This window comes from Agelaius tricolor, unplaced genomic scaffold, assembly GCF_023055355.1.
Source record: "Agelaius tricolor isolate 1412-34295 unplaced genomic scaffold, bAgeTri1.0.p SCAF_5, whole genome shotgun sequence".
Taxonomy (NCBI): domain Eukaryota; kingdom Metazoa; phylum Chordata; class Aves; order Passeriformes; family Icteridae; genus Agelaius; species Agelaius tricolor.
The window spans coordinates 53,182,590-53,204,174 of record NW_027269265.1 but is presented as its reverse complement, the minus strand read 5'-3'; the positions used below and the strand labels follow the sequence as shown (position 1 = coordinate 53,204,174).

Genomic DNA, 21,585 nt, shown 5'->3' with positions numbered 1-21,585 from the left:
TAGTTTACAGGGCATGAGAGTCTTTAATCACAGATTCTCAAAGTGTAAGGCTGCTATGTCTGTAGCTCTCTCCCCACCCCAGTGTGATGCTAAGCCTGTGTTTTCCAGGCTTGGTTGAGGGGAAAATGCATGGAGTCTCTACACACCAGAATCTTGATTAGTATCTTGCTTTTGCCTTTTGTGCAAAATGCCACTCAAGGCACTGTGCCATCCTCTTTGCTGAGCTCACAGCATCAGCCCACGATAAAAAAAGGTCCCAGAAAACATTGACTCACTGCATCCCAGCATCCTGACAGGGCTATGTGTCTGCAATGATATCTCCTCAGTCGGAACTGCAAGGTTTCAATGGAATTGGTGTTTGTGAGGCTGTTTTACCTTCCCTGAGTTGTGCTACCACCTGTACTGCCTGCCGGGAACAGGGGTGGGAGCACTGGGATCACTGCCCAGCACCTGGCAAGGGGCAGTGCTGCTGAGGAAGCAGCTGGAGCCGGGGGTTTTGCATGTGCATGAGGAGTTTTCTGCAGAAGCTTTAAGACTAAATTGCTGAGAATTTTTGCCTGAAGCAAGGGATGTTTCCCGTATTTAAGACAAGCAGCAACCTGCAGTCAGAAGGAAGAAGGGACTGAATTTACTCCAGAAGTATTTCTCTGGGATCTTTTTTCCAAGGTAAGCCTGCTTTTGTGGGAGGTAGATCGGGGCAACAGGGCTCAGCATTCTGAAGACTGAAACTAAAATGACTTCTTGCATTTTTATTACTTTCCCGGTCTGTAGAACTCAGATAAATATATTATGTCTCTGGTACTCCCTTTTTAGGCTGAAAAATCAACCAATAAGAGCTAATTTTCTGAGGTCTGAAGCCATAAAAATGGGTGGGAGAGAATTTTTTTAACACTGCCTTGTGCCTGTGGGCAATGTTTTTAACACTGCCTGTGTTCTAGTGGTGAATAAATGCCAGGGACTGTGCCTCTAAAACATACATTTAAGTAGCAGAATGATGGGTATTGAAAGAACAGTAGATGAATGAAAGTAAAATTTAGTAGATAGACATCAGCTTATGGTTTATTAATTTAGTGATTTTCAACATTGCTAGATTATTTGTTGTTCTGTAGGAGGTGAAATGAAGATGGTTCCTGCCTTGGGAATTTGGACTTAAAGTTTTTAAATTGGCAAGGTTTGAAGAAATGCTGTTGAAACCTAGAGCAAGGAGATAAGATTTTTTTTTTTTTAATTTGTATGATACCTGAACAATCAGTTTATGGCTGTTGAAAATTATTGGTTGAGAGGCCAGAAAGTAGTAGAGAGCTTGTCCTAGCTGCAGGAAAAGCCTGTTAAAGGTAGGGAAAAATACCTTGAATGTACAGAGATGCCTCTGAAAAAAACTGGTAAAACCTAAAAAATGTTTGATCATCAGTGTCCCTTCCTTATACTGAAACGATTCCTAGCTGGGAACCCTCCAGCCTGAGAAATGTGTACTTAGGTCATTGGTATAAATGACAGTCCTTGATGAGAGTACAGCAGAGCATGGATTTGGCAGAGCTGCTGGAGCCATGGAGGGAAGGCACTTGCTGAGCCCAGAAGTGCAGGGCAGAGCATCCACACTTTCTCTTTGCATGCTAATGGTGCTAATACGTGAATGCAGTTCCATTTTGCTCTTGGAAAAGGAATAATATGTGCTCATAAAACAAAACCACCTTCTGGTTAGGGAAATAACTATAGTCAGTAAACTTCTGGAAAAAAGCCTTGTCAAGTCGGTGAAGAGAGAAATCAAAATAATTTGTTGCCTCTTCTTTTCCCTAGGGAAGGTGGGAACCAAACAGTGCCTTGAGGGAATTTGTGCCCTGGGCAGGCTGCAGAATGGCTGGGTGAGGTTGCCTGGGGAAGGGCACCTGTGCCCAATGTTGAGGCAGGGGCTGGTGGCCAGGAGGGCCTTGGTGCCAGCAGTGGTTGTGTAACGTTGTGCTGTGTCCGCAGCTGTCGCTGCCAGGCACTGGATCAGCTCATGCACTTGGATGTAGTTGCTGCAGCTTGATTCCACTCTGTAGAAATAGTTGAGGATATTCCTGCCAGCTTCCAAGTCAGGAGTCATCAGTTCTGCCTCTGTCACTTGGGGAGCATGAATGAATAACTCTTAAATCATTAATCTAGGGCAGCTTCCAAGAATCCTGTGTACCCAAGTCTGGAATACATTGTCATCCGATTCATTATCCAGGGACAGCAAAGACTTTGAAGAGGTGTTCACCCAGGGGTGGCTGTGCTGCACTTCAAACTCCCAAAGAAAATCACGACATGAGAGGGTGGGGGGAGCAAAGGAAGTGGAAGCAAGGGCCCAGAGGAGCAGGGAAATTAGAAAAGGACAGCAGTAGCCACATGCTGTGGACTGGTGGACAGGCCAGCACAGCAGCCTTTGGGGGGATTAGGGAAGCTGCTGCTGTTGCTTTTGGCAGTGCCACTTGACATAATTTTAAACTGGAATTCTGCATAGCCAGTATTAAACACCAGGTTATCTTTCATGGGATGGTTCTTTATATCTGGTAAAGCCTTGTATTTTGGCTGACAATGACTTGGTGATAGAGGGGGGCTTTTTTGAGTTCCAGAGAGAACCGTGGTAGGATGGGTAAATAAGAGGAAACAAGTGTTGCTGCTAGAGAATGCAAAGCACAGCAACCTAGATAAAGGTGATCCTAATTGAGGAGGAGGAGCATTGGTATTTAATTAAAACTACTCCTAAAACCCAGGTTCTTAGTGGTAAAATAAATAATAGCAGGACATGAGTAATTCCTCTCAGGGGGAATGTCAGAGACAAAATTACACTAATGTAGTAATAAGAGGGGCCTGTGTGCAATTGCTCAGAGGAATAGAAACAGGGCAGAATGATTTTTCACTGCTAAGAAGTTCAAATGTGGTTCAAGTGAAAAGGGACAGATGCTGGTTAAAGCACACGCTCTTCAGGCCACTTCCAAAGACAGAGCTGTCTTGAGTTTCTGAGCTGGATGTTCTTGCAGGACTTGGCAATCCCAGCACAGAGACTGAGCTCCCTCTCTGCTTTAAGAAATGATGGCAAGTTCTGTGTGTCACTTGCGCTCCTGCTGCTCAGTCAGGGTGTTTTCAGTGAATTAAAAACAAATATTTCAGACCCAGACTTAGGACAACTGTGCCCCATGTCATGCATCTGAAAGCAAGAAAGAACATTAAGCAGTTTTTGTTTCCTTATTTCCCTCCCACTCCTCATTTTCGATCATCTTAGAGTTCTATCTGTATTCCTCAAGCTGTGATGCCTGTTTTGGGGAGGTGGTTAAATAGTGTGAACTCATTAACCACTCTTGACTGAGTAACAGCCAGTGACATAACATTGTTTCTTCTCCATAACAGCCTTGCATAATGCTGAGTTTCAGTTTTGGTTACTCCTTCCATTTCATGCTTTTCATTTCTGTGACATCCATCTGTTTACCAGACAAGGTTTGGTGGGGGGGGGGAGGGGGGGGAGAGACTGAGGGGGGTGGAAATAATCCCAGAATACAAAAAGAAAAACCCATACAAGTGAGGCTGGTTAGGGCTTGGAGGAGCCTGATCTATTGGAAGGTTCCCTGTCCATGGAAGGGGGCTGGAACTAGATGATCTTTAAGGTCTCTTCCAACCCAAACTATTCTGTGATTCTCTAAGTATATAATGAAGAACTTAGGCATTGGGACACTGGAATGAGAACTGCTGTTGCAGTGAGAGATGATCCTGGATACTTGGGGACCAGGAAAGCAGGTAGTAGAACCTTTTCCACTTTGTGTTCTTCTTCCTTTCCTTTCCCTTTTACCCCATCTGCGAAAACAACAACCAGCTACCCTCAGCTCTCCCCCAGAACCCCCAAGTTTAGTCAAAGGACACAGTAGGATGATAGTAGCTTGTGGTAGATGTGGAAGGCAATTTTTAACCTGCTCTGAAAAATCAATTTAGCTAAACTGTGGCTTTGAGCAGTGTGATTTTTGGTGTAGACCCAACTGAGGCAATGCAGCAGCATGCCCTGGCCAGGGGCAGGTGACCTGCTCATATGGCATGGAGAGAATGTATAGACAAAATTGTGTCATTGTTAAAATGACACATGGCATTGCAAACTAGAAAGCAAATGGTACTCAGCAACTTGAGCAGGGACAGTGACTCCATAAGCTGATAATGTCAACTTGATGGCTCTGAGCTCAATTGTTTGCCCCTGAGAATTGGTTAAATAGAGTTGACTGTCTGTAGGGTCAGTGTTCCCTTATTGACAGCCTTCTAGGTTTTTGACTTTCTTCCCTGCCAAGTATTGTGGGAACCTTTTTACCCCACCTGTGTCAACATTTGAGTCTTCTAAATCTGTGACTTTTCAAGGCACAGAAGGAGCTGAGGGTCTTCACAGCTGGAAAGCTGTGCTTAGAGGAGGAAAAGAAGGGTGCACGTCTGTCCTTAATCTGGGCCAGGAACAGAGGAGTTAACATGTAGTGGCCAGAAGGCACTACACAGATCTTAAAATAACCAAGAACAGGATAATTTGGCTTAAAAAACCATCTGGGTCTTGATTCAGTGCTCATTAAAATTCATAGTAGCCTTATGATTGGCTTCTGGAAGAATTAAGCAGGGTGTTACACTTCATAATGAGTACTTTGGGCCTTGGCCAAGAAAGTACATCACTGCATACAATAATGCTAGAAATTAACTTCTTTCCTGTAACATCCAGCTTAGAATGAGAATCTTTCTAGCACTTGTGGAAGTCAGTGAAAAAGCTCTGGTTTCAAGGGATTTTGGATTGCATCCGAAGAACAGATGTTACAGCTGACTTTGGGAAGAGGTCTCTCTGGGCAAGTCATCTCTGAGCTGGTCATGCTGCAGCAAGCTGTCCACTCTGGGGACACTCACAGTCTGCAGCCATCAGAGCTCCTGAGTGTGCAGGGAAAGGAGAAAAGTCAGACTGCAAACCTAGCACTGGGATGGAGTAACTGGGGCCTAAAAGGAAAAATGCCTGCTTGTGTTTGTTTCATTAGAAACCTAAATGTATTAACTAATAATGGCACAAATAGCTTAAAGTCTTGTGGCACCTCATCAGCCATGAGATGATGTCAATAGACAAAATGCTCCTGTCTGTGACTGCTGCTGAGAAAACCTCCTGATTTCTGCCTCTTTCTTATAGAATACTGTTTGGTATTAAAGGAAAGAAAATAATTCTGCTTGCTCCCGAAGCAGAAATTTGCAAAGCTCTTTGGGCTTTTGTGTTCTCTTCCAAGTTCTAAATATGTTCTCCCAAAGAATCTCAAAACAGCAGTCTGGGTCACATAAAGCTGAGCCAATAACTTATTTAAGGAATATTACCTTTTATTCATTTAAAGACACGTTTTTAAAGAGTCTGTTAGAACTTGGGCTCACCTGAATTTTCTGGCTACTCCTAACCTGTGGTCTGGGATCACCTTCAATAGTCTGTGGCTGTGCTTGGACTGGGACTGCTACTTGTGGAAAGAAGAAAATGAAGGAATTTTCCAGATAAATACTCAAGTATTTCTGCAGGACATCTTTGGGCACAACTGTTACCCAGGCTTTCAGTTTTCATTAAAATTCTCAAGAACTAAATTTAAAAATGGTCATTTTAAGTGTTAAGAAGCCTTTTTTCCCCCCAAAGATCACATGTGGAATGGAGACGAGCTAGTTAATATTTTTCGTGTTGGAATGTATTTTTAAAAATTAATTTATTTACAGAATTTCATTGGCACCCCAGAGAGCACATGAACAAGAAAAGGGTTTTTTTTTGGATTAGTAGTTTGAGGAATGGTGATTAAGTAGAAGATCAACTGAAGTTTTTCAGTTATTTTTACTAGCCTCAGAATCTCTAAATGTGCAGATCAGGAAACATTACATCTTATTTACAACTTAAATGGCTATGTCTTATGTTGCCCTTCTTTAAGGATGATGGTGATGATGGAGATTTTCTTTAATCTTTAGATATACACACACACATTTGTGTATATCAGTGGACTAGTTTCTGGTGTCACATTGAAGAGGATTCTGGTTGAGTTGTTCCACCATGGTTCCCCTCTCTCAGCAGCCAGCAGGATCCAGACTCCTTCCAAAGGACAGGCATTCACTCTGCCAAGTGCCAGCAGGTCCATGTGCTCAGGCTGTGCCTGTGCTCAGTTTGGCCTCCCTTAATTGTAGGGTAGGGCTGTGGTAGAAAAATGTTCCTACAGTGTCAGAGACAGCTGGCGTGTTCCAGTCCTTTGTAACGTGCATTGCCTGGCTGTGTGCATGCTTTAGTTCCTTATTGTGGAATCTGACAGCCTTAGTAGTTGCACAGATGTTTTGGGTAGTTTGGAAACTTGTTTTTAATGGAGACTGTGGTAGTTGAACTTTACTGTTTGCCCACTAGTCTGTGCTGTGCTGAAACCTGTACCTCAGAACAACCAGCGCCTCCTTCTGGCTAGGGGAGTATTCAGGCTATAAAAAATTCCAGCCTAAATGAAGGATGGAGGAGATTGCTGAGGATAGAGAAAGTAAGACTCGTGTAACTACTATCAGGAAAGACCAAAACTCACTCTTAGGGGAGGTAGGAATTAACTTGTTCCTCTGTCGTAGCAGTTAGAATGCAAGACAGGGATGTCTCAGCTACCATTTTTCTGTGCTATATCAATAAATCTCCAAGTGGGGATTATAATCATTTAATCCTTTGCAACCCCTCCTGTGGACTCCAGAGCATTCACTGCTTGTGGAGATAAGGGAAACCGAGGGTTCAGTATTGTGACATGCTGCTCTCAGTGGCAGAACAAGAAGGTCCAGTTCCTGCATTGCAGGTTGTGGCTGCTGTGTTGTGGCATGACTTCGTGCAGCTGAACTATAGGCCAGCCTCCTGAGACAACCAGAGCTTGAAAATAAAATAATAGTTAAAAAAAAAAAACACACCGAAAAAACCCAACCAGGTTTAACCCTTCAACTGCCTCCTACTTCTAGGGAGAAGAAACCAAATACTTGATCCAGTGTCAGCAGCTGGAAGGGGTTGAAATATATTTTGGATACTTGTTCCCATTGCAGCTGTCAGCCCTTCCCTTCTTTTCTTCCACAGAGAGGAATAGCTGCTCTGCCTCTATCAGCCTTCCCCCCCAAAAATGTCACCCATTCACCACTATAGGTCAAAGCCCTCTCCCATACTTGCTGTAGGGAAGCTGCTGCTGGGAGGTGACACCTGTTCCCTGGCATGGGATTAGCACTGCATCTTCCTGATTTTTCCTGCGCTGAATGCTTTCAGGATAAGGCTGAGTTGGCTGCAAGGACAGTTGTTCCCTGCCTCCACACAGCTACAAGTGGGATGGGAAACCTGTGCTGCATGGAGGCACGTGCTTGGATTTTGACAAGCATAAGCTCCAACCCTCAAATTATTCTAAGCTCTGCAGAGTTGGGTTTGAATGTACCCAGAGGTAGAGTGACTAATGGCAGCAAATGGTGTTAGACTTCTGCAGCCGTTATTTTAGCCACGAGGAATTCGCTGGATTCTGGCTAATACTTCAGTGATAGCTGACTGACCTAGTTATTCAGAACAGAGGCTGCGGTCTGTATTCCTCTGATGCCAGCGAGGGATTTCAATCTGCATTTCTATAGCATCCTTAAGGATCGCAGCATGCTTGGAAAAACAACAGATTAAGCCGCCTCTGTTCTGGGGGAGTAGAGCATTGTCACAGTCATTTTAGCAGCATGCAGAACGCCTTTCCCAAGGTGACCTGGGAATCTGTAGGTAATGTTGGCTTTCTGCTGTGATGTCGCCATTGCAGGACTGATCATCGTGGTTTCTGTGGGAAGCAGAAGAAGCACCTTTTGTAGAGGGTGGCACAGGCTTGTGAGGTGGACCATGATGTTACTTCTGTTACAACCAAATAAGTCTGTGAATTTTTACAAGTAAAAGATCTGGAAGACGTGTGAGGCGGCTGTGTTCCAAGCTGTATTGATATTATCTGCAGGAACATCTACCAAGCCACAGGAATTTAAGCAGTAGCAAAATAGCATGTGCTGTGTTCAGGTGATCTTGAGCTTTAACTTCAGTTTCTCATCAGAGTGGGAGCTAAAATTTTCAAAGAGTCTGATATTTTCTTACCCTCTCTAAGCTTACCTGCTTTCTTCACTGAAACAGTTGTCAGGCGCTGGGCCATTGCACCAGGGCAGTGGTGGAGTTATCATCCTTGAGGTGTTCAGAGAAGGACTGGATGTGGCACTCAGTGCTCTAGTCTGGTTGACAAGGTGGTGATGGGTCCAAGGCCAGACTTGATGATCTTAGAGGTCTTTTCCAACCTTAATGATTCTGTGCTTCTTACCTCTGGCATTCTGCAAATTTGGCAGCATTTGCAGGTCTTTGTGCTGTTTCCTTGCTGGCCACGCTTTGCTCCACCACAGGAGGTGTTTGGCCCAGGAGAGCCCGGCTGTAACCCATTGTGAGCCTGAAGCAGGACAAATTCCCTTCTTCCATGTGCCCCAATCTGCATTGTTTGGCATAGGGTAAAGAGGGACTCTCAGCTCCCCACTGCCCTGCCAGATAGGAGTGTGGGGATGTGTCCAGATCTTTGACAGCACTCAGAGTTCTGGCAGAAACAATGGACTTGCCCGATGAACTTCCAGTTCTTCAGCTCTCATGCATTTGTGTTTCGTTTTGAATTGGAAAAAACCTCTTCTGGTTTAGACTGTAAACCTTGATTAAAAACACTGGGTGAGCTCATGCAGCTGGAGTACGAGCAGGGCTTTGTCCTGCTGGCATCTCAGGATCCTACCTGGATAATGGCAGTGATGCATAGTAAGCAGGAGGATAACCCAAACACTGGAGCTGGCTATCCAGGTAATGCTCTCTTGGAATGTTCTGCCCACCTCCGAATGGGATACCCTTAAGGAAAGGTGGCTAAACTGTAAGTACTTATTTAAAGTGAAACTGCCTCTGGATTGCTCCCTCCTTATCTGCAGTCCTGGCTTCACGGTCATGTGTTGATTATGAGACTCCCAGACTTGATTCCTATCTCGTGCTTCCTCCCACCGGTTGGTTCTGATGTGCAACACACCCTTTCTCCTAGTGACCCCTTTGTCCCAATCCTTAAGTGTGTTCTTTCACTTCCCTGGCCAGCTTCTCTAGATTTACAGAACCATGAAAGAGAAGGAAGGGATTCTGTGTGGAAGAGGATTTCTGCTTCCTATCTGATGCCTGAGCACAGGGAAGACTTGATGGAAAGTCTGGTCCTGAGCCACAGCCTGGCTTCATAGGTGGAATTGCTGTAGTTCTAACTGGGATTTCATGAATGTATCAGATTTCCTTGGCGTTAGGTTTTTCCTGGAAGCTCTGTTGAATTCAGATCCATTTTCCTTAGCAGTTTGATCAGTTTCCACAAGCTTCAGACAGGTGAGCAGGTATGTTTCTCCTGGCTGAGGTAGAAGACAGACATTGTATATGGTACAGTTGGCCTGGCTGTCTTGGACTTTTTATTTTTTAAGTTAAAAGTCCCCAGTTTTGCCTATTGGAATAGGAAAACATTTAATAATGGGGTTTTCATCACCAAATCTTCCTCCAGTGGTGATTAAATGGAACCTATTGCAGCAGCAGTGCAGGATGTGAGATCCTGGAGCTCTCCTAGCGCAGTGATGTGGCTGGGCAGGATGAGGAATGAGGTGAGATCAGCACTTTGGATCTGAAATTTGCTTTGCTTTGTGTCTGGGGAGGGGACATGGAATATGGAATGGCCTTTGCTGGGAAGATAAATCAGGCAGGCTGCAATGCAGACATTTAGTCAATGTACCCTGCAGCACTTGTTGCTGCCAGGAATGGCTGTCCCGGAGACCGACGGGACCTGAGAGAGCAGCTGTAGGAGGAGTGGGGCGTGTATTGTGTGTTTATATAAATGCGCCAGTATAATTATTTATATTGTCTTGTGCAATTCTCTAGCTAAGAAGAGAGCAGTGGGCAGGCAAGGAGCAGTAAAATGTCTAATGAAGGGATAGTTGCTGAAGGGGAAAATTAGAGACATGTCGCTTTTACTGGGAAATTTTTTTTCAAAGTGTGCAGGACTGCTGGGACCAAATTTGTGAATATAAAGACTGGAAAGTGTCCTAATTTTTCATTAAGATTGTAGGCAGCAGAGGTTCACACTGATTCAGAACTGCCTTGGTTTCATCTAAGCTTGTGCCTTGACAAGTAAAATCAGGCTCTGCCATTTAAAACGAACTCAAGTCTTGTTCTAGAAGATTGTGCTAGCATGTAAGCCAGGAAATACAATACTCATGCAAATGTGGAGCTCCAAGGCTGGATGACTCCTTGTAGACTGTAGAAGCTGTTTGTGTGTGACGCTCCCCACGCCATGGTTGTGCAGATGACTCCACGCTGCCTGGCACGGTAGCAAAGCCCAGGTGCACGGATGACAGGTATGGTTTGCCATCCACACCTACTAGGTTCACATTCTGCTTCCTCATCCCTGATCCTCCACCACACTGCTCTGTCCTGGGAATTCCAGTGCACTGGGGAAGAATGCTGTCCCCCTTTGTTATTTACTATGATTTTTTACTATTAAAGAGAACTTTCCTTCTTTTGATTTCATTTGTGTATGGGGCCTGCCCCTTAGGAGGGAGAAGCTAATCCCCAGACAGAAAGAAACCTGGCTAGCTCTATTTCCTATACCCTGGGGAGGGAGCAGGCAGGAAACCTGGGTCACTGTGGCAGGCAGGGACCTGCAGTGTAATGTAGAAGCAGTGACTGCATGTTCAGGAACCAGCCTTCCACAACTTAGCCAGCAGGTTGGGAAATGAGGATTAGGAACCTCAGACCATCAGCTCCAAAAGGTTGTCTCTACAAACCTTGGTTCTGTTCCTTCTCCATGATAGTACTGTAGAGCTTATGAATTCCAACTACAGCTGAGACTGAGGTGGTTGTACAAAGATACTGCAGCTTTTTTAATTGGAATGGACAGGTAGGGAGGAAAATGGGAATGGGGGGAACAGGGCTAAAAGGTCACTGGGCTGGCTCATCACTGTGGGACAAGCCACTCCCAGCAATAATAATGACCACCTAATGATTATTTGTAGCATGTCTCTCATTTATTTAAGGGTGGCTCAGCAAAACCAATGTTATTAAAAAAGCCCTAAAAAGTCACGGGGGTGGGTTTTTATGGTTTATATCTCTGTTCTTTGGACCTAAAAATATCTGAGGGTTAAGCCAGCATTGTCAGTGGTTTGGATAGGCCAAGAATCCTCCTTGTTTGCAATGGAGCAAGGGCAGCTCATGAGTTTGCTGCCATGAACTCTAAATGCTTCAGGCTGTAATCCCCAAAGTGTCCTCTGATGATGGCCCAGTCACCAAGCCCAGGCAGCACTGCCGGAGCTGATGTCCTGCTGCTTGTGGAAAGTCTATTTCCAGTAGTCAGTAAACCCTGAGGCACAGGCAGCACAACTGAATTAGAGGGTGATCCCAGACTCCAGACCTGGCAGCACTGACTCATGGCGAGGACAGGGGAAAAGTAAAAGCGCCCAGGTCATGTGCTGCTCATCTGCAATGCAAATAAATAGGATGAATTCTTCTACAGCGAGCCATAAAGCAAGCAATCAAAGCTTTCCTTCCTGGAATGACAAGGGATTGGTGGCAGGTCCTGAAATGTGCAGCTAGGCGACACAGGCAGAGATATTGGGTTTGTTAGAAGCTTCAGCAGCTCCCGGCCCCGAGGCTGTGGAGCTGAGAGAGAAGAGCTGACGAGTGGAGCTTTAATAAGTCACAGTGAAGTGGGGTGTGAAAAAGGGTGGAGGGGAATAGGAGATGATCTCCCCAAAGTTCTTGCCTGAGATGTGGCACATCGGGGTGCCCAGGTGTTACTCTGAGCTCTTTCTCTCTCTCATCCCCTCTAGGGACCAAGAGAGGAGACTGTGAGAAGAAGGCAAGATGGTCCCAAGAGACTCTGCTGTTGGCGTCTGTCGTTTTCCGTGGAACAGGAATCTGAGTCTTCTCTACGCTGAGTGCTCCTGTGTCCCATCTGCTACCACACCCTGAAATCAAACTCGGCAGCTTAGGTGAATCAGGCACTGTACAAACATGTCAGACTTGCCTCCACCCCTTTTTCTTCTCCCGCTTTCTCCTGCCGTCTTTCTCTCTCAAGTTTATCGACGTGTCAGCGGATTCCAGTGGCGGAGCATTCTCACTTCATCTCTGGTCACGGAGCAATGAGGAGTCAGGGGTAAGCGCCCTCCCGCAGATTTGGGGGATCAACGTTGATTTGCTTGCTTGCTTGCTTTAAAGCCAGAACAACCGTCCTAATGGCTGCTGTTTCGTGGGATTTGTTCCCTGTGTTTACGGAGGACTGGGTTTGTCAGTTTAAACTAAGTCTCTGCTTCCCAGTGGCTGTGCTGCCTCGGCTTAACCCCTTCTCTTCGGAGCTGAGCCGTGCAACTGCCATGGATTAGTGTAATGATCACACGTGTGTTGGCAGTGCCCGCCTGGGGTGAAGTGAGAGTGGAATAGTTCAGGGGGTCATACAATTTTTTTCTCTCAAGGGATGTTTCTGGAAGAGAGGAAAAACTGGGAGCTGGATTCCTTTGGGAAGGAGTTTGCTTCATCTTTGCTCCTATAGCCCAGCAACACCGTCCTCCAATCGGCTTTGCTGCATGACAGTGGGAGAGTTTACCTCCAGACCCTTCTTTCTTCTCTCCCTTGGAACTGTCCACCACCAGCATTGTTGCAGCAGGACTGCCAGTAAGATCTTGTGGTTTTTACTCTCCAGGGTCTATGAGGTGGGACAACGTGTGGGGCTGAGGTCTGGCAGTTTAGCCAACTGACACTCAAGAGGATGGGGAATGTGGAGGGAAAATGCCTTGTTCAATCTCGCAGGGTGATGCTCTTAAAACCTTGGGGTGAAGAAGGAGTTAAAAATTACTCGGGATGATGCTTGAGAGAGCAGAGAGCATGTCAGGAACATGCATACTCATTGCCTTTACAGGAGATGGAGCAATATCTGCTCTTAAGTATCTTCTATCTGCAAGGACCCTCACCATACCTTACAGTGAGGTCTAGTTAAACCCTTCCTGTGCGTATTCCCAACCTTCTGGCAGCTGTGCTGGCCAGGATCCTTTGAGAACACCTCCTGAAGCTATGCTGGAGTACTTGTGTGGGGCTGGATATGTGTGTTTTGGCTGGCTGAAAGCTGTCTAATCTTGTTCTATTTAAGTTACCATATACAGATTTATTGTGCATTTGTATTTAATTATTTTTGTCAGGTAACCAGTGCATACAGGCAGGTATTTGCAGTGACAGAAAACAGTCCTGTCTGTTAATATTTGCTTTCTTCTTTGCCAGGGCATTAATGCTTTAATGTATTTGGGGACAGAGCACTGAAAAAACAGAAGAGCAATTTGTGTCTGGTGAGTGTGAGCTCCCAGGTGAAGCTGGGGGATGTACAGAGAGTAAGAGACCTTTGGCCACTCTTTGTCTGCTTTTCTGAGTTCTCTGTTTGGGTACAAGCTGTCAGCCCCTAACATAGCTGCTGGGGAAGGGAAGCTGCTGCCTTGCTCTCTCTCCAGCCCTGTCCCACGGAAAAATCTCATTCCTGATGAGATGATGAAGTTTTATATTGCTTTTAACATCCAGTGCTGCCTTGGTATGTACATCCTGCATGCTGTGTGAACAATGATTTATGAATCTAGAAGAAAAGCTGATCAAATAGTGGAAAGCACTATCAGCAAATAGCTTGCTGGATTAGTAACTGTGCTCTCAGATGGAAAGTCTGCTCTGTGCACAGGGGCTGTTTCTGTCTAGCTGGGTTGTGAGTATGGATGTACCTGGGAAGGCCACCCTGGGTCCTGCTGCCAAGGCTTGCAAAGTGAGAAACAACACTTGCTTGGCCACAAAATGGTTTTCATTCCCAAGAAGAATGAAATTAAGGAGAATTCTTTAAAGTTTGGTTGTCCTGCCTCCAATCTGAAAAGAAGAGCTCTTTTTAACCTACTTCTGTAATATGCTTAGGGAAATTCACAGGCAGAGAAAAGAGCTAAATATTTGTGTAAATTGCTTTAAACAAAATTGCTTAAAGCAGCTTGGACTAGCTTAGCCCAACTGCAAGTAAAAAACACACAGCCAGGCTCTGAACTCTGTATTGCATTTGAGGGTTTTTTGGGCACCCACAGGGGTACTCTACTGAAGTTCCATCCTGTTCAGAGCAGCACATGAGCACTGTACCTGGACAGGACACAAGTGAGCAGGAGTAGCTGAAGGCTCACCAGGAGTTGTGCTGCTCAGCACTGAGGGCTGCAGAGAGCCCAGCAACCTCTGACACCTTGTTGGGGGGGTTCTGGACTGGGGAGCAGCTTCCTTGTCAGTGGCACCAATGCTGCTCCTGCACCAGTCTCGCTGACTTTGAGTTATAATGTCACAGACTTAGTGCAATGGAGCACAAAATCAGCACTTGGCTGCTACAGGTCTTGTTTTTAAAGAATTCCTCATTATGGTTTCTTAAGCTGCAGGATTACCATGTGATTCAAGGACTAATGCACTGCCATTTGGTCTTACCAATGGTACTGCTGTTCTTAGACTGACCTTCCATTTGTCTGGCAAAAAAGAACAGTGGGAATGGAGGGTGCCCAGAGACTAAAAGTTGAAATCTGTTTCCCTCAAAATGTCTCAGGAAAGTACACTTTCCCTAGGGCTCAGCCATTTAACTTGTAGTGGTAGTAATTAGATTATTTTGTAATTAATTGATGAACGAAATGTAGCTGTAGCCAATAGCAGTAATTTATCTCGTGTTAGGAGTGCACCTCAGGTTTAACATACAGAGGGCTGTGTGAACACTCACACTTGTGGCAAACAGAGCAGGATAACTGATATTCCCTGGGAGAAGACTTGTCTGTTGTAATTTAAATTTGCATCTCAGTGTTGGCAGCAGTGAGCAGGAAGGCACTGAGAGTCAGGCAGGCTGTGGGGTTAAGCAAATTGGTCCTTCCATGTTTTGGGGGGCACTGCCTGGGCTGGAGTTTTCCCATCAGTTATCCTGTGGGGACAACACAAGCAAACTGTCTTGCAGGCTGCTGACAGCAATTAAATGTATTTGTATCTCTCTTTGGGAGAACATGACGAGCATAACTAGGGACTGAGATTGTTAAATGTTGGCTGGAAGGAAGTTTAACTCTTGCATCTCTATACTTGGGTCATCTGGGGAATTGCTGGGGTGTCTCTGTCAGCCCTTTGCTGTGCTACTGGAGTGATGGTGTATGGTGATCCAGGATGGTGGTCACCAGTGCCTCTGCTGGGACAGGTCTGCTTGTGAGAATCCAGCCCTGCTCCCTGAGTGTGTGACTCTTCCTGCATACAGTAAAATCTGTGCTGTGCCCATTTACACATGGAGCTGCAGCTTCCCTCTTGTAGCCCCGTGTACCAGAGGCAGCTGGGTCTGTGAGCAGTGCAAGAGCGTGCTGAGCTTCCAGGGCTCACATGGAGCTGCAGGATGTGGTGCCCAGTGTTGCAGCCCAGTGCCTTGGCTCCTTCCCCTGCCATGTGACACCACATGCCAGATGTGGCCCCTTGGCTTGTCCCAATGTAACCTCTTGTCTGATATGCGAGATGTTGCTATTCATGTGGATTTTTTGGAGACAGGACCTTAAACGTTCTTATTCTAATCTCAGTAGTACTTTTATGCTGGTTTTGAATGGATCTGTCACACAAGACAGTGAAGAGTGAAGCCCTTGAATCCTTCAAGCCCTGTCTTGAAGCTCTGTGGTGCTTTGGATTAACAGCAAAATACAGCAACCTGGTTTTAACCCTGATGCATCCTTCATAGCAAAATAATGTGGGGAAATCCATGTGGGACAATGCAGCTGCTCTTTGGACAGAGGTCAGGGAGGGGATGTGGGTGTGAGATGAGTGTCAGAGGCACAGCACAGCATGGCTTGGTATAGCCAGAACAGGACATGAGCCACATGAATCACATAAGAGGTGGGGGAGAAGGGTTGGCATTGTTGTGGCTTTGGTCTCAGCCTGGTGACCTGCAGCACACGTCCTGCTGGCTCTGCGTGCCAAGGACACGGTGAGTGATCTGCCTTCCCTGGTGCTGCAGCAGCGTTTGGTGGCTGTACCCTCTCACACACTGAGCTCAAGGGGGAGAGGCTGGTAATGAAGGCACTGCAGCTGAGGTTTGGGTGTGATTTCTGTTTGTGCTGCTTAGTTCTGTCAAGGCTTCTGGACCTACATGCTGGTGTTGAGATCAAACCTGTGGTCAGAGCATGTCTTGGCCTCCACTGGGGCCCTGCACCCATGTTTTCCATCCAAGCCAGGGTGTGTTGGGCCTGGATCTGGCCTTGATGTAAAGTTAAAAAGCAGCCGGGAGACATACCTCGAAGATGTTGTAGATCTGCTCATCTAGACATAGGTGGGAAGAAACAGGGCTAGTAATGTTTTTTGTCTCATCTGCAAATGAGGATAATAATTCCCTTTCCTCACCTTTAGTCTGTTTAGATGAAACCTCTAGAGGGTGGGGCCTGACTTCAGAGACAGACACAATGGGATGGTGACTTCAGCTGGGATTTCTAGGGGACTGTAAATAATGGAAAACTTTGTTATTTGTTAAGGGATGAAGCCCATTAGCATTTGGTACATGCCTGTGCTGGTTTTGTAAAGTTCAAGAGGTCTTTTCTTTGCAAGTGCTTTTATATATGTCTCAGAATGAATTTGGTATAATATAACTAAAACACATCTAAAAGTATGTAACCCAGCAGCGTCCCAAACAAGCTGAGCAAATAGGCGTTCACTGGGATTTAGTCCTAATTTATGAGCAAGGAAATGGAGCAGAGGAGAGAGAGGCAGCACCTTCAGACCCTGCTCAGTGGAGGCATGGCCAAAAATGTCAAGCCAGTTGTGCTGTTCTTCTCATTCCTCAGAAATAAACCCACCAATATAACAAATATGTCTTTCCCTAAGCTTATTTCTAATGTAATATTAATCTGTGCTCTCGTGTGTGTTTGGGCAGGATTTAGAGCATTACATCAGTTTGCTGTGCTGTTGCTTTGCTCCAACATGCAGCTTTGCCATGGGGGGCTGGTGAGGGAGAAAGGAATAGAAGGAAAGGAGTTGCAATGAGGAAAGGCATAGCACAGCTAGGAAATATTCACTCTTCCTTTAGGAGGAAAAAAATACTTCAACCAATATTTCTAAAACTAGAATTGCAGAAAAATGTAGAAGGTGTCAGGGCAGTGCTCTTAGATCCCATTTCAGATTTTGGACCGTTTGGCTTTTCTTTTTCCCTTTCACTGACCCTTGTTGCCATTCCCTGCTGTGTGAAGTCACGTTCGAGTTTGTCAGCTCTTCAGGGACCTAACCTGTCATTTCCCTTTATTTGCAAACTGCTGTGATAGTTTATGGCTTGTTATAAATACTAAGAGTGTTGGAAACCTCAGGAAGGCAAACATGAGTATTTTAGAAGGTATGGGATGCAGTGAAATTCCATGTGTGCATATTCACACATACATTTGTGTGAACACATGCATATGACATGCATGGATAATGGCCTAGTTAACTTGTAATCCATTTCAAATGCAGCACATGACAGTGACCTGAGTAGCAGAGTATGGAAATACATTTTTCCTTTTAATTGGTGTGTTCTCTGGGATCTTCATCTTCTCACTGCAAACTCAATCTGCATATTGCAGTTCCTCAGGTCCTGTAGGAAGAGTTCTCCTTCTCTCTCTCTCCTCTTGGAGCTGGCCAGAGCAGTTTGGCAGATCAGCTGTGGGAGGACTTGGAAATGATGGGAATGGCTTTCTTGAGCCCAGGGACCAAGCGTTATCTCTCGTCCGGGGCAGGAGGAATGTAGGGAACTGCATCGAGATCTGCGATAGCGACGCAATGAGCTGATGAGCGAGTTCAGTGCTGCAGCAAGGAGGGGGAGGGAGAGCTTATTTTTAACTGGAAACTGCACAAGTGAGACTGAAGTAGCTCTGTGCTGCCGTGCTATCATCAAGTGCATGTGTGAGTGAGGGAGGGTATGAGCACGGCTCCGTACGGCGCGGTGTCCTAGTGGAACGTGTGGCTGGACATGAGCAGGGTGGAGGCAGGTCGGGTGAAAAGGCAGTGCATGCTGCTGCCTTTGTCTGGGCGTTGGAACGAGCCACTCCTGATAACATTTATCTACTTCTTTTTTTTTTTTTTTCTTCCCCTCCGGGGGATGTTGCTTCTTTTCTGTGCCCTCCTCCTCGGGTTGCCTGTCTCCCAACCATTTCTCTCTCCCTTACTAACACTCATTCCCCTTCCATCCTTAATCTTCCCACCCCCTCCTCTCATCTGAGGCTGACCCCTCTCTCTTCTTGCCCCTCCTTCCCAGCTGATCCCTCCCCCTGCTCTGGATCTGCTGGCTGTGGGATTTTTTCTCGTGCTCACTGGCAGATGTGACAGCTTTTGGAACTGTATCATCCAGGAACAGCTATATCTGGAGTTGAAAAACCTAACGTGGTTTCCCAGGCAGCAGGAATGGATCGCTGAGAGAATTTCAATCTCCGACTGCTTTTGTCTTGTGGTAGTGACTTTTATTATTTATGTTTGTGACATTTCTTACAGTACAGTTGTCAGCACTGAATGAAAGACTAAAGTCTAGTAGATTATTATAAAATCAGTGTCACAGTATTTGTGTTGTTGTATTAAAGGGATGCTGTCTATGTTTAAATACAGGTTTGGCTTGATTTACAAAATCTTATATGCATAAAATGTTCTTATGAATTTTTTACTGACTTAGAAAAGGCCTGGTTTATATGTTTTATTTAACAATAAATATTCTTTAGCTGGGCATTGGAAATGCAAGTAAATAGGTCTTGCATGAAAACCACAAAGTGAAAGGAGACTGGTTAAATACAGACCTCCTCAATGAGATGCAAAACCTACCAAGATTATTAGAATTCATTGGATTTCAAATAACTATTTTTAGTGCATGTATTTCATTTGATCCTAATGCAGTTTACCTTTAAACCACCTGTCTGATCTCTTTATAATCAGGGATTGATGCTGACCATGTAGAGCAAATGCCACTGGATGCCCAGGGGTGTGTTGTATTTGGAGCTGATTACATTTTGTTGTTTTTAAGCTGTCTGTTTTAAGCCAATAAGGCAGATGCAGGCCATGCCAACTAGTCACTTAAAACTGACCAGGAACTCAGTAAGTGCTCCTTTCTGGGTTTTGGAAACATGCTTTTGGCTATGGGATCCAGCTGTAGTCCACATGTTGATTGTCAGGGATAGGGATTTTATGTAAATATACAAATGTAGTGTTGTGTTTATGCTTCTGCAAGCAGAGATGGTGAAGTAGAGCCACTGTTCTGGTTGGGGCCAAAATATCACCTGGGCTTTAAAATTTTGCATTTTGAAATACTTAAGCCAGAATCATTCTTGTTATGAGGAAATCAAGAAATGGTTCAGAAAACCATTGATGCTACAAGTGCTAATGATTGTGGCATTTGTAACACCCTGTTTTACAGGACCCTTTGCCACATGAAGCACTAAAAGGCAAACTTAAGACTGTCTGCTGTGCCCTGGGTATCCTCTCATTATGAAGCTGTGAGAGTAGGAGCAGAAGAAGAGGTACTAGTTGAAATAGTAAGATCCCTGGGGTTGCTGTGGCTGGGTTTAAGGTGGATCAAGGAGCTGTCATAACTCACATATAGTCAAGGATTCAGAACTGAACCACTTGCTGTGATACTACAGAGATGCACCCTGCTTTCCTTGGAGGCTCTCAAGCTCCTCAGCAGCTCCAGCTGTTGATTTGAGCACTACTAACACCATGAGCTATTAGAGTATCTTTCCTTTCTGGGATTGTCTGCACTTTTTTTTTCCTTAAAGAATTGCCCTCTGACTTTAGTCTTGATTATTAGTTAATAAGCAGCACCTAAGGGGCCTGAGAGATGAATCACTTTGTTTGAGGAGCTGCAATACAGACCTGGAGCACAGACACCCTTCCCATAAGCTCTCCATTAAGATCTATTTGGGTTTTCATTGGAGCTTGTTCTAAGCAAAGATTATTCTGGCTGAAAATCTCTTCTGGGCAGAGCAGTTGCTTCCAGCCTCTTTTGTAAGCTTTTTGGTTTTTTTCTTTTCTTTCCTAACCTTTTGTTTTCTTCTTCACCTGTGAGGTATCTTTAGTAGGCTGTTGAAATGACAGTGTGTGTGAAGTTGGTGTTTCACCAAGGATGGATTGCATGAATGGGGGGTTAGATGGAACAAAGTCCTTCTCTGCCATACAAACACTTCCTATCCCTGTGACTGCAGGGTCATTGTAACCAAACTGGGAGCCATTGTGTATTGGATTTTCAATCCAATCCCAGTCTAGCACCAGGGAGCCAAGTCATTGTTCAGGTGGTGGCTGCACTTTGCTCCCTAAACAAGTTTAGAGTGGGACAATCTGGGAAATGTTTGACATAGATTTCACTGGGATGTGCTGATTTTGGAGACTGGTGTCCTCCAGAAGTGTGTTCATGTCTACACTGCAGTGGGTTATCTCTCTATGCGGTCTGTCTCTCTGACCCTTGTAAATATTTACTCAGCACAAATAGTTGGAAGCTGAGGTCCTGTACAGGGGAAGAGTGACTGCTACAAAGTTGAAGATTAAGTGGCAAAAATCCTAAGCCTGATGTCAGGGAAGAGAGGGCATCCATGGCTGTAAGCAGTGTTAGTGAGAGGCAAATGCCAATAGAAATGTTGTCTTTGGGAAAGGAAGAGCATATAAATATTGTTATTTTTGTTTATTGGCAGATGTTAATTGCTTTAAAAAACCTGTGCAGCTTTTTCCTAAAGCAGTAAATAGAGTCAAAGAACATTTCAGGGGAAAAGGGACCTTGAAAGGTGCAGCCCAACCCCCCTGCTCAAGGCAGGGTCAGCTTGGAGGGTCAGGCTGGATTACTCAGGGCTTCGGCTTTGAGAGCAAACCCCTGAGGATGGAGCCTGCCCAGCCTGTCTGGGCAGGCTGCTGCTCCAATGTTGGACTCTCCTGGTCACAGGAAAGCTTTTCCTTCTATGCTGTTGGGACCACTCCTGTTTTGATTTATGCCTGTCTGTCTCTCACTCCCACCACTCCCCACTGTGAAAAACCTGGCTCTCCATAAAAAATCTCCTTACCTCACCCTATCTTCCCTATCTGGTTTTTGTGAAGAGGTTGTGTCAATCCACTGCAGTCCTTCAGCTTTGCCACGTCTTGTCGGCATGCACAACTCTGGTTCTTCCTTTTCTTTCATATCTTCCCGATTTCAGAAAGGTCCAATCTCTGAGCTTTCTGTCCAAGTATCTTTTTTGGTTATAAATTTGTTTATAAATTCTTAATTCAGTTTTTGAAGTCTCCTGTGTTTGGGTATATTTCAGTGTTAGGTGCTTTTGGCTTGTTGCACTTGCACTGGCTGTTCACACAAGCTGTCTCTCTCAAGCCCCCAAGGGAAAAGAATCTTAGTTTTTAATTTTAGCTTCTTCAGCTACCTGCTGACAGAGTTTGATTTCCACCTACCACCTCCTCCCTCCCTCCCTCCCTCCCGAGCCCTCTGTCTAAGCAAGAAAAACTGAGATCCAGAGTCAGTCTCTGGCAGCTCTTCCTTTGGCAACAGCTCTGCTGTCTTTAAATGGGAA

At 45.3% G+C, this 21,585-nt stretch overlaps 1 protein-coding gene across 5 annotated transcripts in view; it reads left to right on the top strand.

The window, feature by feature from the left end:
• The first annotated feature begins 236 nt into the window (after positions 1–236).
• The window catches only part of PAK6 (p21 (RAC1) activated kinase 6), a 38,725-nt gene continuing 17,376 nt past the window's right edge, over positions 237–21,585 (top strand). The window contains exons 1-3 of one of the 5 annotated variants that reach the window (XM_071428071.1): positions 237–666; positions 11,863–12,188; positions 12,505–12,703. In XM_071428071.1, coding sequence (XP_071284172.1) covers positions 12,616–12,703 — 88 coding nt within the window. In that variant the 5' untranslated portion in view covers positions 237–666; positions 11,863–12,188; positions 12,505–12,615. Of the gene's footprint in view, positions 667–3,610; positions 3,754–11,862; positions 12,189–12,504; positions 12,704–13,303; positions 13,369–18,311; positions 18,504–21,585 lie in introns of those variants that run through there. The other 4 variants (XM_071428072.1, XM_071428075.1, XM_071428074.1 and 1 more) reach the window with 4 other exon arrangements.